This window comes from Cetorhinus maximus, unplaced genomic scaffold (genome assembly GCF_964194155.1).
Source record: "Cetorhinus maximus unplaced genomic scaffold, sCetMax3.hap1.1 HAP1_SCAFFOLD_138, whole genome shotgun sequence".
Lineage (NCBI taxonomy): Eukaryota > Metazoa > Chordata > Chondrichthyes > Lamniformes > Cetorhinidae > Cetorhinus > Cetorhinus maximus.
In genome coordinates this window covers 137,721-155,307 of record NW_027596135.1, presented here as the reverse complement: position 1 = coordinate 155,307, position 17,587 = coordinate 137,721, and the positions used below count along the sequence as shown (strand labels likewise).

Here is a 17,587-nt window from a genome sequence, read left to right as displayed (position 1 = left end):
CACTGAACCAGAAATGCCTGTCATATCAGTCGATGCTGCATTGCGGCTCACCACCACCTTCTCAAGGGGCAATTAGGGACGGGCAACGCTGGCCTAGCCAGCGACGCCCACCTCCCATGAAAAAAAATAAAAAACCCTTGCCCAAAAGGAAGGCAAGTAGAGATGTGGGAAAGCTGGGGGAATGGGAAATAAGAAAAGAATGAGCGCCCAGTTGTGCTGGCTAAGAACAGATAAGAGGGAGACGAGAGTTGGAAGACAGGTACTGTTACCGTTAAATGGAGTTGGCAAAGACAAGGTAGATTGTGGCAATGCAGAACTTGCAGGTGAGGTCCAGATTTATAAATCTTCTGGGTGGGTTGGGGATCATAAGACATCAGCGAGGACAGGCTGAGAGGGTTTAGACTAGGATGAAGGTGTTGCTTGGGGAGCATAGTACAAGTCAAAGCTATATCCCAACATTCTGACACCACAGCCCTGCGATGCAGCATATTTCAACTTGCCAGTAGGTACACACTACTGCTTAGAGATTACATAACGTGTTCACCCTACTGGAAGTCACTTCCTTACTGCTGCTGCTCACGATGGTAGCCAAAGTACCTTTACACGAGGTCCAACTAGGCAATAACGGGGACCAAAATCAAAAAAAAGCAGTGACCAGAAAAGCAAAGCCCAGAAGTGTACAACCCAGATTTGATCACAGTCATGTAACTTGCTTCAAACCAATAATTTAACCAGAGTATAAATTTAAAGCGATTTAGAATTCATCCTGATGTGCAATGGCACAACGGTGTGACTAGTTTTTTTTTGGTCAACGCACGAGGGAGTTTACATGACAGTCCGACCTTCTGTTCAATGATTTGGTACGAAAAATTAGAACGACAAAGCGCGGTATTTAACCTGCCAATCGCCAGGCTTCATAAGCCCCTAAAAATCACTCGGTAGACCCTGTTTGCCCAAACAAGCTCACTTCCAGAGGTCAATTACAAGCCAGTTGCTGTGGGAACCAGTGGTTACAAAACTGTAGGGAGATATCGATGGTCCCCAATCCACTTGAGACCAGTTACCACTGCAATCTCATGGCTGTGGGCATTAGGGCCTTCGTTGCTTTTTTCTTAAACCATCTTTAGCAATGACCTAGATGCTGATGCTGGGAGAATAATCCACAAGTTGACAGATGATACGAAGAGTTGTGCAAGTGTTAGGATGGTGGAAGGGAGCAAACCATTCGGATCTCAATGCGTTGGGGGAAATGGCATTGAACTTAGACAAGGCAGCATCATGCCTGAGGAAGAGACCAATGCCAGATATACATACACCTTACAAGGACAAGATCGACCCCAGTTTTTGAGCAGCAGGATTTCGAACCTGAGACGAAATCATGGTTTATCAAGCAGCAGTGATCCCCACGCTCCTACGTGCTCCAGACTTGGACAATCTACAGCAGACATCTCAGTGTACTGAAGAGTTACCAGCAGTGGGGACTTGGCAAGATCTTCTGAATCCAGTGGCAAGAAAAGACAGCCCCACAGCGGTTGCCAAGCCATCCTCCCCAGCAGAGGTGTTAATCACTCAAAACCAGCTCCACTGGGCAGGACATATTAATCGTGCGCTCACACTGGACTCCCGAAGCTGCTGCTCCACTCGGAACTCGGTCGTGGCGGGAGTCTTCCCAGGATGTCCTCGAAGAGGTCAGACATCCCCACTGACTCAGGGAGGTCACTGGCTTGCGAGTGACCAAAACGGAGAAGGGTTACTTGGGAAGACACTGAACACCTCGAGAGACTTTGGCAGGAGCACGCGGGGGTGAAGTCGAGACATCAGAGGGAGTGCGCAAACCTCCAAACGTATCATCTGCCCAACCCTTCAAGCACCATCTGCCCGGCACATGGCACAGTCTGCAGATCGAGCGTCGAGTTCTGAGTGACGAGAAATCCATCAAACCAGAGTAGGAGCAAGTCACCCTCAATCCCGAGAGACTGCCTAAGAGGAAAGAGGTCTCCTGCGCTAGTTCTGATCACCTGGGTTTGGTGGGCGTGGCAGGAGGGGGGGAAATTTCCCCTCGGTTCCTCAGCAAGCAATTAGCAAAGTGGGAAGGCAAATGGAATGCTGTTGTCTATTGCAAGGGGAATGGAATATAAAATTAGGGGTGTTTTGATACTGTTGCACAGGGTGTTGGTGTGACCACACTTAAGAGTAGTGTGTACAGTTTTGGTCTCCTTAGTTGATAAAAAGATATAATTGCATCAGAAGTTCAGAGAAGGCTCACTCGATTAATTCCTGGGATATCTTATGAGGAAAGGTTGAGCAGGTTGGGCCTATATCCATTGGAGTTAAGAATAAGAGGTGACCTTATTGAAACACATAAGAACATATAAGGGTGGATACTTCCCCTTGTGGGAGAGATGAGAACTTGCGCACTCAGTTTAAAAATTAGGGGTCTCCCATTGAAGATGGAGATGAGGAGGAATTTCTTCCCTCAGAGGGTGGTCAGTCTGTGGAATTCTCTCCCCCCAGAGAGCAGTGGAGGCCGGCTCACTGAATATATTCAAGGCTGAGTTAGACACGATTTTTGATCGACAAGAGAGTCAAAGGGTTATAAGGAGTAGACAGGAAAGTGGAGTTGAGGCCACAATCAGATCAGTCACATCTTATTGAATGGTGGAGCAGGCTCAAAGGGGCTGAATGGCCTACTCCTGTTCCTAATTCATATGTTCCCATCTTGACTTTCTAAATCTGCTTTCTCACTTCTCAACAGAAGATTACATGGCTTATACTAGGCAAAGAGCGTCTGCTTCTTGATTCATCAGGCATCACAACTGCATGGAACAAGCTGGACAGACCAGTGGATCTGGTTGTGTTCGACATTTACTTATGTCTGTATATCCAGGAGTTAGGGCTCTACATTTTTAACGTTAATGTTCCCAGGTCAATAGGCAGCCAGCCCCTCAAAGTGTTCTAACCATCACCAGCATTCAGCTGCTTAAAGCCTAGAAGCCATACACGTCTGCTTTCCTGCAGTTACAAAACAACGCACAGGCAGCAGGATAACTTGGTGCTGCCAAATCATACCACTCCTGAAGCAAACCTGGCCATGGCGACTTTAGATTACAAGAACGGCTAAAACTCCATAAGTACGTCATAGGCTGTAAAGGGGTTTGGGACACCCTGAGTTTGTGAAAAGGGCTGTGGAAATGCTAGTCTTCCGAACGACACTACCCTAGCCAACTCCATCATGACAAGCTGCGTAATCCTCATTCAATAAATCTTTAGCAGGGGGGAGGATGCGCGCAAGGCTGAAAGACACAAGGAATGCAATGACGAAAGTGACGGGCTTGCCATAAACACCTAAGATGGTTTCAGGGTAGGCAAAACTGTCCACCACCCAATCAGGCTACAAGAGACTCATCCAGTAGCCTAACAAGCCTTAAAAGGCTGCCAATGCCAGGTCAAACAGAACTTTCAGCACGGAGGTTGGTAGATTTTTGTCAAGTGAGGGCACCAAGGGAAATGGCGGGCAAACAATGTTGAGATACAGGTCAAGGCTCGATGGCGGAACAGGCTCGATGGGTTGAATGGCCTCCGACGGCTCCTATGTCCCAACTGCTTCAAGGCAACAGCAAGCCACTGCTTTCAGGGGGCAACTGGAAACGGGGGAATTGTCGTGGCCTTGCCAGCGGCATCCACATCCGGAGAATGAATCAAGTGCCTGCAAAATAACCGGTGCAGGAAACTACCCCACGAGCAAATGCTTGAAATGCGCTCGTGTCCATGGGATAAACCAACTGCAGTAAATGGCAGCCTCAATGCAGAGCTGTCAGCCCTGGATGGCCGAATGCACTTTCATTTTGTGTGGGGAGGCACCTCGATCTTGTCTTCGCGTGCGAGCAGTTGCCTCACTCAGGCAGTTGGGACCCCAGCGCCTTTGTGAAAGGTGCGTCAGAGTTGGGGACTTGGTGGGAGGGGAGGACGACAACACGCCCCACTTCGTATCTTGCCAAAGCAGAGTTAATGTCATCACAAATTCACAGGTTGCAGGGGGAAGCAGCGGAATAGAGTCAGAAGCATCAGAGATCCCTTTGCATCACATCACAGCAGAATAGCTTCTTGCCCTCAGGCAGCCAAGTGCTGACCAATTTCAAAGGTTTTACACAAGTTTTTTTTATTATTCGTTCATGGGATGTGGGCTTCGCTGCCCAGCATTTATTGCCCATCCCTAATTCCCTTCACAGAGGGGCATTTAAGATTCACCCACGTTGCTATGGGTCTGGAGCCCCAAGTAGGCCAGGCCAGGTAAGGACAGCAGATTTCCTCCCCTAAAGGACATTAGCGAACCAGATGGGACAAGTGTTAACTCTTGGGTGGAAACAAGGCCAGCATTTATTGTCCATCCCTAATTGCCCCTTGAGAAGGTGGTGGTGAGTCGCCTCCTTGAACCACTGCAGTGCATGTGGTGTAGGAACACCCACAGTGCTGTTAGTGAGGGAGTTCAGGATTTTGACCCAGTGACAGTGAAGGAACGGCCGACATATTTCCAAGTCAGGATGGTGAGTGGCTTGGAGGATAACTTGCAGGTGGTGGTGTTCCCATGCTGCCCTTATCGTTCTAGATGGTAGATGTCACTGGTTTGGTTGTCGAAGGAACCTTGGTGAATCGCTGAAGTGCATCTTGTGGTTGATACACACACTGCTGCCACTGTGCCTCATTGGTGGAAGGAGTGGATGTTGATGGTGGCGGATGGGGTGTCAATCAAGTGGGGTTGCTTTGTCCTGGATGGTGTCGAGCTTCTTGAACGTTGTTGGAGCTGCACTCACCCAGGCAAGTGGGGAGCATTCCATCACACTCCTGACTTGTGCCATGTGGATGGTGGACAGGCTGTGGGGAGTCAAGAAACCAATTGCCAAGCAATTTTAAGCACGTTCCACACAGCTACAAGACTGCAGCAAGTCTATTGTAGAGCCAATAGACCTTTCAAAGGCTTCACTAAGGGTGAAAGGACTCAAAAACCAGATAATGGGTACCAGCACTGACTATTCAACAGAGTGATGAGCCCAGATCAATGCAGTTGAAACTTTGTTAGAGCTAATAGTACAAACTCGGTACTGCACCCCAGCAGTTCTTTGTAAAATCATGTCATGTGGTTGATTGCTACTGCATCATCTCACAAACTTTTTCTTATATATATATATAAAAACTTCCCCATCTCTGACTCATGCTAGGGCCCAGGGTTTGACAAGCTGCCCACTGATGACTCATTCCCCTGGTCATTCATCTCCAAACCGAAAGAAGGCCATCATGGCCAAAGTATATTTTACACACACACAAACACAGGAAGCCCTCATGATAGGGAGTGGGAATCCTGGTGGATTTTTCCTTCCCTGGCCCAGACGTGCGAATCCATCTCCATCCTACCGCCAGGGGTGTGAATCTGGGACTCTCCTAGTTCTACACTAAACACCACACTTATCAAGGAACTGCTCAACTGAACTGATTTTCCTGACCAACTCGACAAGAGGTTACGCTAAAGCTTTTTCCCCAATCAATCACTGTCCAGGTCTCAACCAGAGCATTGTGCCCAACTAACTCATCTGGTTTACTAATGTCCTTTTAGGGAAGGAAATCTGCCGTCCTTACCCGGTCTGGCCTACATGTGACTCCAGACCCACAGCAATGTGGCTGACTTTTAAATGCTCTCTGGACAAGGGCAATTAGGGATAGGCAATAAATGCTGGCCTAGCCAGCGACGCCCACGTCCCATGAATAAAACAAAACTCAGGGCACCTCACTTTAGGTGCCAGCTGCGTCTCAAGTTGGTAGCACTCTCCTCTGAGTCACAAGGTTCTGGCTTCAAGGTCCACTCTCGGGTGTGAGCACAAAAATCAAGGCTGACATTCCAGTGCAGTACTGAGGGAGTTCCACACCGTCAGAGGTGCCGCCTTTTGGATGAGCCGTTAAATCAAGGTCCCATCTGCTAGCTTGGGTGGATGTAAAAGATTCCATGGCACTATTTCAAAGAGGAGCAAGAGAGTTATCCCGGTACCCTGGCCAATATTTAGCCCTGCAGCAACGTTACTGTTTGTGGGAGCTTGCTGTGTGCAAATTGGCTGCAGCGCCTCCTACATTACAACAGTGACCGCACTTCAAAAAGTGACTTAAATGGCTGTAAAGCACTTTGAGACATACAGTGGTCGAGAAAGGCGCGATATAAGTGCAAGTCTTTCTTTTCAGATAGGGTCGTCAAAGCCTTGGAGGGGATGCGGAGGAGATTTACTACAATGGCACCAGGGGCCGAGGGGCTTCAGTTAATATGGGGAGAGTCGATAACCTGGAGTGTTCTTCCTGGAGCAGAGATGGTTAAGTGGAGACTTAACAGAGGTATCCAAAGTTTACAGAGTAAATAAGGAGAAACCGTTTCCAGTGGCAGGAGGGTTGGTAACCAGAGGCGGGGGACACAGGTTGAAGAGACTCAGTAAAAAAACTCTCTGGTTCTTTTAAAATGCAAACAGTCGCGATCTGGAATGCACTGCACTGCCTGAAAGGGCGACAGAAGCAGATTCAGCTGTAGCTTTCCAAAGGGAACTGGATAAATACTTGAAAATTGTTTCTTAAAATTACAGGGCTTGGGGGAAAGAGCAAGGGAGTGAGGCCCATTAGAGAATTCTATCATAAGAACACAAGGAGGAATAGGCCATTCAGCCCTTTGAGTCCACTCTGTCAGTCAATGAGATCATGGCTGATCATCACCTTCAGCACTATTTTCCTGCACTATCCCCGTATCCCTTGATGTTTTTAATATGTAGAAATCTATCGATCTCTGTCTGAGCCTCCATCGCTCTCTGGGTTAGAGAATTCCAAAGATTCACCATCCTCTGACTTAAAAAATTCCTCCTCGTCTCAGTTCTAAATGGCCTGCCCCTAATTTCTGAGACGCTGTCCCCTGGTTCTAGACCCACCCCCCTCCCCACCCACCCCAGCCAGGGGGGGGGGAACTTCCTTCCTGCATCTACCCTGTCGAGCCCTGCAAGAATTTTGTATGTTTGAATGAGATCACCTCTCATTTTTCTAAACTCCAGAGAGTGAAGACCCAGTCTATTTAATCTTTCGCCATTGGACAATCAAAGAGCTAGCACAGGCACAATGGGCTGAATGGTCTCCTTCTGGAGCGCAAGATTCAACTAGATCACCCAGTTTGCACATTCCTAATCAGCTGAGGGTGCATAGGGGCTGCATCCCAACTCAACAGAGGTCAACCTCAGTCACCCCTGCCTTGCATTTCCCAACACTGCTTTGGGCACTGAAAATCATGAATAAATCTCAGCAAAGTTCACAAAATAAAAGACATTTACAAAACCAAAGTGATTTCACAGCCAAAAGGGACAACACCAAATGGACATGCTGGCTCCTGAGGCTTCTTGCACTGCATCGTGCTGGGAGAAAATTCTAGAATGAAAAACACTCATTTGGAGGTCATGTAAGGTGACCACACAATTCGCCATCTAGGTCAGTGCTGTGCATCGGTGCCAGGTCAGTGATATGTGCAACACATATCTCCTGACATTCTGCTCACTACATCGTCCCATTCTATCAGTTAATAAAAATGACAAGTCTACCACTTGGCACCTTGTTTAAGAGTTTACAGCCATGATACAGGTAGATTGTATTGCATAAACCCTATTCTGGTCTGCTGTGTTTCGCCAGGGATAAGGGGCAGCCCCACAGGCTTGCTCCCAATGCAGCACTTCAGACGTGTTAACTGGCCCTCTAACTAATCTCGATCAAACTCCACCGCACTTGGGTAGAATCACTGGATCTTGGAGCTGATGTACAAAAGGGCCCTGTCGAGGCAAAAACGTTTTTGAGAGGCTGAATGCATGGGAGCCTTCATGCCAACAGAAACGGTATTAGATGCATCAAGACAAAAATGTTCATTTATATCTCGCCTTTCACACCCCGAGACTCTTCCATAAAGCGTTAGCTGGCAGAATTTGACACTGAGCCACAGAGATATGAGGGACAGGAGGCCGAAAGCTCAGTCAAAGAGGTAGGTTTGAAGGAGCAGCTTAAAGGAGGAGGAGAGAGAAAGGCAGAGCGGTTTAGGGAGGGAATTCCAGAGCTTTAGGGCTCCAAGCAGGTGAAGGCACGATGAAGGAACGATGGAATCGGTGATGTGCAAAAGACTGGAATTGGAGGAGTGCAGAGATCTCTGAGGGTTGCAGCTGGTTATAGGGATTGGGAGGACGAGCCACGAATGGGTTTGAACACAAGGGTGGGAACATTAAAAACCAAAGCATCGCCAGACAAGGAGCAAATGTAGGTTGGCAAGGATTGGAAGGGCTGAGGTGGGGTGGGGGGTGGATGAGCAGAGCTTGGTGCGAGTTAGGTCGCAGGTCGCTGAGGCTTGGATAAGCTCAAGTTTAGAGGGTGCAAGGAGGGAGGCCAGACAGCAGAACGCTTAGATGGTCAAGTCTGGAGGTAACAAGGGCATAAAAACTGCATGTGTGAAGACAGTTCAACCTCATTTAAATGCTGCTTCCACACACTCAGCTCCACCTAAACTCAGGCCTAGCTGGTTAACGGTTAGACCACTAGCCTGTACTCCACTCCAATTTTCCGATGGGGCTGGAGGGAGATTGGCGAATAAAAACCACAGGACTGAATAAACTACCATTCAGCTGCTGTCATGTTGAGGTGTACCCATGACTCTATAGACATGATCCAGCAGAGAAATGTGCTCCTCAAAAGGGGCACAATTTTTAAAAAAATTTATCACCCTGGTAGACTGCCCCATATTTAGAAACGAGATGTTTCAAAAATCATTAAGTAAAATCATTCAGCCCCCAAGCAATTTCTACCTTAATGTCTGCAACTCAAAACCACGTGTAATTAAGAGGAAGTAAAGCCGAGACGACCTGTTAAAAATCCAAAATAAAATACAGCACTTAAATGCAGTCTTCAGATTCTCCAAAAGACTTAAATCTTCTGCAACTATTTTATTTAAAAGGTACTGAACAGAAATCAACTTGTGCCATACCACATGAAACATTAATATAATTTAAAATCACAGTAGGGAGAAGAATGCCTGCATTTCAGAAAAGACCATTTCAATAGCTGTATCTAATAAGAGTATCTTTACTAGTGCACTTAAAAGGAACAGTTTTGCCATCAAAGTCATGTACACATACGCACACAATGCTAGGGCAAAATCTTTTCTTGAAAATGAAACATCAATTTTTCAAACACCTTCACACATTCTATCAGCTCACTGCAGGGGAAAATTACACCTTCCAGAACCAGCACTCCTGCAACAACAAAAAAATGCTCTCCCAAAACCAAACTAATTCTTTTTTAAATAAAAAAAGCACATTGCTGCACACAGACTGACATCCTCTAGAACTGAAGCCAAAATATATCTCGATATTAGAACGCTTCGCACTTTTTTTTTAAAACGAGAAAAAAAGCTTCAGGTTAAAAGTAAAAAATAAACATTTTAAAAATAAACAAACAGTTCGTTTCCTCAGCATGTCTTTGCATTATCCCCCTTTACAACAAGCTTATTTTCTTTACCTCCTCGAAGCCTGGTGTGCCTTACGCCATTTGGATGAACATACAAATAGTTTTTTTTTTAAACAGTAAAAAAAATCTCCCGTAAGCGTTTCAGATCTATACGGACAAAAGAGAAAGAAAACATATAGCACTGCGGGATTAGATGAGATCCATTCTCTTCTTTGCAAAAATATATATTAAAAAAGGCGCTGGGAACGGGAACTGTGGCGAGTGGCGGCCTGCTCCGGCGAGCAGTGTGGAGGAAGAGAGAAGGCTGTGTGTGTCAGCCCTTGGTGCTTAGTCAGTCCCTGCACAGGGCCTCAGGCTCCACAACCAGCCAACCAACCTTCTCCCCCCGCAAACCCCCCCCCTCCCCCCAAACATACAAATAAATATAGACACACATCGCCAGAGACTTTTTTTGAGGGGGGAGGGGTTCAGAGGAAATCCAATCCAAAGCAATTTACAGACCCCAACCTCTATTTTTTTCCCTTAAATTTAAGGGGAGGGGGAAGAATCGAATCCAATCCAAAGCAATTTACAGTACCCAACCTCTATTTCCCCCCCCGCCCCCTAAATTCAGGAAAAGGGGTGGACGGGGCGAGGGAATCCAATCCAAAGCAATTTACAGTTCCCCCTCCCCCCCCCCCCAGTAAATTTAGGGGGAGGGAAATAATGGATAATAAAAGGGCAGACCTTGTCTGGGGGAGAGGCAGCTGGTGACTCCACTCCTCTTCAAGGTCCTTTATCTTGATTTTATTTCAAAAAAGGGGCAGAAAATCCCCCCTCCCCCTTTTTTTTTGAAAACTTAAAACCAGAAACCCCCTCCTCCCAGAAACAAAAAATTAAATTAAAATGGCGGGCCCTCCCCCTCTTCCATCCCACATTTTACCTTTAATCTCTCCAATTTGTGCATTTCATGCTGTTAAATTGATTTTAAAAGGGGATTTTATTGGTATTTTCTCCCAAGGAAGGAAAGGAGGGGTTGGTTTTAAATAAAATGGTGGTGCTGGGGGGGGGGGGTGGAAGGAGGGAGGGCGCTTTTTCTCTTATAAAATGGGCTCTGTTGAATGTTTTAGGGTGTTTGGATTTGGGCGAGGCTTTTCTTTCTGTTTCGTTTGGGGCGAGGAGGGGGTGACTGGGGGTGGAAAGGGGGGATTGAAGAAGAAAGGGGACATTTTTCTCTCTCTCCCCCTCTCTCTCTCTCACCTGAACAACATCGGCCATGTTGTCGCCGCCGCCGGGATGCCCGGATGGCGGCCCCACTGCGCAGGCGTGAGAAGAAGCCTGCTTTGGGGGGTTGTGGGGGGAGGGGCTGACGTCTTGTCCTCCAGTGCTGTCGCCGCCCTGTCGGACGGGGGAGGTGGGCCGGCTCACGCGTGCGCAGACGGCAACCCACACCACCTCCCCCCCCCCCCGCCCCGCCTCCTGCCATCGGCGGCCAACTGCGCAGGCGTGAGAAGGCTGTTCGGGTGACGCATCGGCCTCCAATGCTGGCGTCGCCCTGTCGGACGGGAGGTGTCGCCTCCAGGTTCGCGCGTGCGCAGGCGGCCCCCCGCCCCCTCCGCACAATCGACGGCCCCATTACGCAGGCGTGAGAAGAAGCCTGGTTTGAGGGGGCGGGGCTTGACGTCTTGTCCTCCAGCTCTGGACGGGAGGCCACCCATACAGCTGGCGCCTGCGCACTCGCTGCCCTGACGAGCCGCTGGAAGAACCGGAATGGATTACCAGGGAACGGAGTGGATTCGGGAATCCAGCCCTGGAAGCACTGGAGTGGATTTAAATGGGAGGGGGGAAGGGTGAAAGTCTGGAAGGGGAAAAGCTGGCAAGCTCCGGCATGCCCCGGGAATTCTACTTCTTGGAAATATTCAGCACATCATAGAACCTCAGAGGAGGCCATTTGGCCCATCGTGCCTGTGCCAGCTCTTTGAAGAAGCTTTGCCTTTATTCCTTCACGCGCTGCTGGCTAGCCCAGTATTGGTTGCCCATCCCTAAATGCCCCTCGAATTGCGTGGCTTGCTCGGGCCGCTTCAGAGGGGCAGTTAAGAGTCGAACACCATTGCAGTGGGGTCACGTAGGCCAGACCGGGTAAGGACGGGCAGATTTCCTTCCCGAAGAGACTTTGGTGAACCAGGTGGGTTTCTCCAACAATCCATGATAATTCTATTAGTCACCATCACTGTGGCTGGCTTTATAATCCCAGATTTTTAAAAAATCTATTTATTTAATTTAAATTCCACCAGCTGCCATTGCGGGATGTGAGTCTTGTGTCAGGCGTGCAGACGATGTGGCCCACCCAACGTAGCTGATTAGCCGTAACCAGTGCCTTGATACTGGGGATGCTGGCCTGAGAGAGGACACTGATGTCCTCCGGATTACTAGTCCAGTGACATTGCCACCGTGCCACCATCTCCCTTACGACCCAGCCTTTCTCACCATTACCCTGCAAAACTGGTTCCCCAAGTGCAGATCTTCATCTGTCCATTAATATGCAGGAAGCCACGGGCAAAGAGCTCAATGCGAGAATAGGTAAAGCATCATCAACATTCAACCATCTGAAAAATAGTTCGTGAACCAGTAAAAAACATAAGAACTAGGAGCAGGAGTAGGCCCTTCGGCCCATCAAGACTGCTCCTCCATTCAATGTGAACATGGCTGATTTTGGGCTTCAACTCCCACTTTCCCGCCCGCTCCCCATAGCCCTCGATTCCCTGGGAGACCAAAAATCTGTCTATCCCAAACCCTAAATGTCTTCAATGATGGAGCATCCACAACCCTCTGGGGTAGAGAATTCCAAAGATTCACAACCCTTTGAGTGAAGAAATTTCTCCTCATCTCAGTCCGAAATTTGAACCCACCGATAGACGCTGGAGCGAATCAAGAACATTGGTTGGTGGACAGGAGATCTTTGTCCACCCGGTGCATCTCTTGACACGTAGCGGTAATGACACTCAGTAATCCAGAGGCCCAGGCTAATGCTCTGGGGATACGGGTTCAAATCCCACCCCGTCTGCTGGTGGAATTTAAATTCCATGAATAAAATCTGGAATTGGAAGCCAGTTTCAGTCACAGGGACTGTGAAACTATCATCGATTGTGGTAAAAAACCCCATCTGGTTCACTCATGTCCCTTCAGGGAAGGAAATCTGCCGTCCTTACCCAGTCTGGCCTACACGTGACTCCAGGCCCACAGCAATGTGGTTGACTCTCAAATGCCCCTCTGAAATGGGTGAGCAAACTACTCATATCAAGGGGCAATTAAGGACGGGCAACAAATGCTGACCTCGCCAGCGACGCCACACATCCCGTGAAAGATTAAAAGGACAAAAAAAACCATCAGCTGCTAGGAACGGTTTCTCCTTGCCCGGTGTGCGGACTTGTCATAATCTCGTACGCGTGTATCAGATCTCCCCTCCATCTCCTTTGCTCCGAGGAGAACGAGCCCGGTTTCTCCAACCCAACCTTGTAGCTAAGAAACCCTCCCCCCCATCCCCAGCACCATTCTGGTAATACCCCCGCACCCTCTCAAGGACTCTCACGTCCTTCATAAAATGCGGTGACCAGGACTGGATGCAATACTCCAGCCGTAACCTAACCCAGAGCTTTTTATTTATCAGAGCAAAAGGGAATAAAAGTGTATTGATTCTTACAAAGCTCAGGCATTTGTTTCAAGCGGAGGCAGAGTCTTTGAATATCCTTAAGGATTCTTGATAAGAAAGGGGGTGAAAGGTTATCGGGGGTGGGCGGGAAAGCAGAGTTGAGGTTACAGTCCGATCAGCCAGGATCTTATTGAATGGCAGAGCAGGCTCGAGGGGCCGAGTGGGCCTACTCCTGCTCCTAGTTTGTATGTTCAGACGAATAATTGTGGAATTTGAGACAGAGATGAGGAGAAATGTTTTCTCTCCGAGGTTCGTGAGACTCTGGAACTCTCTTCCTCGAAAGGCAGTGGAAGCAGAGTCTTTGAATATTTTTAAGGCAGAGGTGGATAGATCCTTGATAAACAAGGAGGGGAGGGGGGGTGAAAGGTTATCGGGGGTGGGCGGGAATGTGGAGATGAGGTTACAGTCAAATCGACCGTGATCTTACTGAATGGCGGAGCAGGCTCGAGGGGCCGAGTGGCCTCCTCCTGCTCCTAATTCGTACCTTTGTAAGCCCTCAAGTCCTACCCCCCTGATTGGTGACAATACGTGGGTCATAGGGACTGACAAATTAAGAAATTAAGAAACCGTTTTTTGCAATTTACCGATACGGGTCGAGTATCTGTTATCCGAAATCCTCACGTTTCGGTGGGGGTTTCAGGTCATTTAGTTTCTCGGGTACCGTACAAAGGACTGACATCACAGTTCGATCGGCGAGGGTCACGTCGCCTCAGGTCAGGGACTTTCCCACGCTAAAGGCCGACGAGGTTCAGCAAAAAGTGCAAGTTTTGGCTGTGTTCGGCTTTCCAGGTTTACAGACAAAGGATACTTGACCTGTACGCTTGAGCTGTGAATATTTCAGTGTTTAACAATTAATAAACCGCTCTGTAATGATAGAAACTTGCTGCAGGGCATTTCTGCACCTCTGTGCCTAAGTTCCTATTTCGCCTGAATCCACCGCCACTTCAGATAATGCTTTCCATGTCTCTAGTAACCGTGTGAAAAAAATTTCTCCTTGCGTTCTCTCTTCAGTCTTTTATTTAAAATCTGTTATCAGCAGAATGGCCAAAATGAAACAGTTTCTCCAGACTTCTTCCACCAAAGCCCCTCGTAAATTTTGAAAGCCTCTATTCAGTCTCCCCCTGACCTTCTCTGCTGTAAGGGGAACAATTCTAACTTCTCCACATAACTGACTTCCCTCATTCCCTGTAGTTAGACTCCAAGGGAAATAAGCGTATTCCCGGGGGACCCGCTGAAATACTGACGGTGGTGTCATGGTTAATGCCGCTGGACTGGTAACCCCAGAAGCCCAAGCTAACGCCCTGGGGACCCGGGTTCAAATCCCACCCCGGCAGCCGCTGGAATTTAAACTCAACTAATTAATAAACCTGGATTGGAAGCCAGACTCAGTGACGGTGACTGTGAAACTATCGTCATTAAAAAACCCCACCTGGTTCGCTACTGCCCCTTTAGGGAAGGAAATCTGCTGTCCTTACCCGGTACGGCCTACATATGGCTCCAGACCCACAGCAATGTGGTTGACTCTTAAATGCCCCTCTGAAATGCTCTAGCAAGACACTCAGTTCAAGGGCAATTAAGGATGGGCAACAAATGCTGGCCTTGCCAGCGACGCCCACGTCCCATGAATTTTTTAAAAATTGCCAGAACAGCCATGTAAATAGCTTTTGGCCAGTGGCATTACCATTACTCAGTTTCCGCCCCCCTCCACCATCAACATCCTTGGGTTGGGGGGGGTTAACCACTGACCAGAAACTCAACTGGACCAGCCACATAAATGCCTTGACTATCAGAGTGGGTCAGAGGTTTGGTATTCTGTGGCACCAACTGAGTCCTCAAAGCCACTCTACCAACTAGGGCCAAGTCAGAAATGTGAAGGAATGCTCTCCACTGCACGGAATCACAGAATGGTTACAGCACAGAAGGAGGCCATTCGGCCCGTCCTATCTGCACTGGCTCATCCGAATGAGCAATCCACCTGGTGCCATTCCACCATCTTCTCCCTGTAACCCTGCACCAGGATCCAATTCCTTCTTGAATGACTCGATTGAGCCTGCCTCCACCACATGCTAGGGCAGCGCATTCCAGATCCTAACCACTCCCCGTGTGAAAAAGTTCCTCGAAGAAGCTCGACACCATCCAGGACAAAGCTTGATCGGCACCCCATTTACCACATTCACTCCCCCCACCACCGACGCACATCGGCAGCGTGTGTACCATTACAAGATGCAGTGCAGCAACTCGCCAAGGCTCCTTCGACAGCGCCGCCCAAACCCCTGACTACCTAGAAGGACGAGGGCCGCAGACACATGGGGAACACCACCACCTGCAAGTTCCCCTCCGAGCCACACACACCATCCCGACTTGGAAATATATCATCTGTTCCTTCGCCGTCGCTGGGTCAAAATCCTGGAACTCCCTCCCGAACAGCGCCGTGGGTGTACCTACACCACACGGGACTGCAGCGGCTCAAGAAGGCCACCTTCTCAAGGGGCAATTAGGGACAGATTACCCTCAAAGAGAACAGTGCTACAGTTGCCATGTTTGCAGGGATCCTTGGAAATGTGTTCACCTTTTCAGGGAGCACATTAATACTTGTGGCTGATGCACCGAGGGCAACTGTCACACAGAAAAACCTGAAAGGGCTGCCAACAGCAACCACCCCCAACCCTCCCACCAACCCCCCCACCCCCCGCCCCCACTGCCATCACGAATGGGCTTGATGCCGAATAGTTAATACATTAACATATGTGACATCACAAACATTGGACACATCACAGTGCACACACCACCCCCCCAACTATTCAAAACTCAGCAACATCTTATGAAAGAAAAGATTGTTGTCAGAGTGTCCACACCTCCTCCTCTGCCAAAAAAAGAAGCCCATGTATGTAAGCGAATCTTTCAGATCGACGGGCTATTCTGTGACTGGAATACTCATCGCCCTGGGTCTCAGGGCTAACACAGCACAAAGAGAGTGTTCATCGACGGTGAGGTTTTATGCCATGAATTAAGTCCATGAATGACGTGGAAGAGATTCCAGGGGAATATCATCATGGAACCCTGCAAGCAATCTCTGAGGCCATGTACCTGAAGTAGTTTCCCAGGTAAGGATGCTCAGCTCTTACTAAGCGGAGCCCGTTCAGGAGTGTTTTACGCCAATACTCTGAACAAAGTTTGAGGCAGCATCGCGTGGAAGCTGATCTTGAAAGACGAAAGGGAAATGGTGAATCTATCATCAGAAAATTAACCTCAGTCACAGGACAAAGGAAAAGAGGAGGAGGGAGAGGAGGAGGGGGTTATGGAGTCCATGGAGAAAAGAATGAAGAATGAAGCTCACTATAAGTTTCTGATCAAAGATGACGATGAGGATGAAGAAGAGGTCTGTCAGTTGGACACTTATGACGATAAGGAGCCACACAGCCGGCAGGAGAAAGCATTGAAGGTGCAGAAAGATGAGAACAAGAGGCGTCAGGAAGAGGAAGACAGAAATGGCAGGAGGGAGAAAAAAAGGAAGAGGCTGGAGATGGAGGAAGATGAAGAAGAAGTGTGCAGTGTGAAGAGTGATGAAGAGCAGGAAGTAAAGGAGCAGGTGGAGTGGCGAGAAGAAGCAATTGTATTAGAAAGTGAGGAGGAGGTGGAAGAAAAAGATGAAGAGTCACTCAACCTGGATTCTGAGGAGGAGGACATGGAAGACAAAGAGAGGAGAAGCGAGAAGGAAGAGAGGAAGAAAAAGGAAGAGGAAGAACAGAGAAAAAGTCAAGAGGGGGTCGAAAAAAAGACAATGGAGAATGAAGAAGAGGGAACAAAAATGGAAGAGGAAGAAGAAAGGAAACAAGATGAAGAGAAAGAGAGAAAGAAAATGGAAGAGGAAGAGAGAATGATGTTGGAAAAGGAAGCAAAGGAGAATTTGGAAGAGGAGGCAAAAATGAAAATGGAAGAGAAGAAGAAAAGTGAGGATGAAAGTGATAAAATGGAGGAAGAAAGGAATGAAATAGAAGAGAAAGAAGAGGAAACAAAAAGGGAAGAGGGGGAGGAAGGAGAGAGGGGAGAGGATGAAACTTTTGATTTATATGGAAAGAAGGATGAGGAGGAAGAGGATGAGGAGGTACAGCAACTTCAATCTGAAGAGGGTGAAAGGAGTGATGAAAAAGACAAAATGGGGGGGGGAAGAGGGAAAGAATATGGAAGAGGCAGAGAAAATGGAAGTGGAAAAGGGGGCAGAAATGGAAGAGAAGATGGAAGAGGAAGTAAAAATGAAATCAGAAGAGGAAAAGAAAGAGAAAGTTGAAGACGGAGAGGAAAAAGAGATGGAAGATAAAGAAGAGATTGAAGAGAAAGAGAAGATGGAAGAGGGAGAGAAAGAGGAGATAGGACAGGAAGAGAAAGAGG

General features: G+C 48.2%; 2 protein-coding genes across 2 annotated transcripts in view; one reads left to right on the top strand and one right to left on the bottom strand.

Annotated features, from left to right (window-relative positions):
• huwe1 (HECT, UBA and WWE domain containing E3 ubiquitin protein ligase 1) overlaps window positions 1-10,811 on the bottom strand; it is a 231,924-nt gene extending 221,113 nt beyond the window's left edge. The window contains 1 exon segment of the mRNA XM_078534896.1: window positions 10,750-10,811. The gene's annotated coding sequence lies outside the window, so the exon portion shown is untranslated.
• Window positions 10,812-16,513: 5,702 nt separating this feature from the next.
• LOC144672891 (uncharacterized) lies at window positions 16,514-17,486 on the top strand. Its single transcript, XM_078534892.1, has one exon. The coding sequence runs from the start codon at window positions 16,518-16,520 to the stop codon at window positions 17,484-17,486; it is 969 nt and encodes a 322-aa protein (XP_078391018.1). The 5' UTR covers window positions 16,514-16,517.
• The last annotated feature ends 101 nt before the right edge of the window (window positions 17,487-17,587 follow it).

What these genes read in the sequence shown, in the direction of transcription:
- LOC144672891 (XM_078534892.1), top strand. Translation starts at nt 16,518, where the DNA reads ATGAAGAATGAAGCTCACTATAAGTTTCTGATCAAAGATGACGATGAG.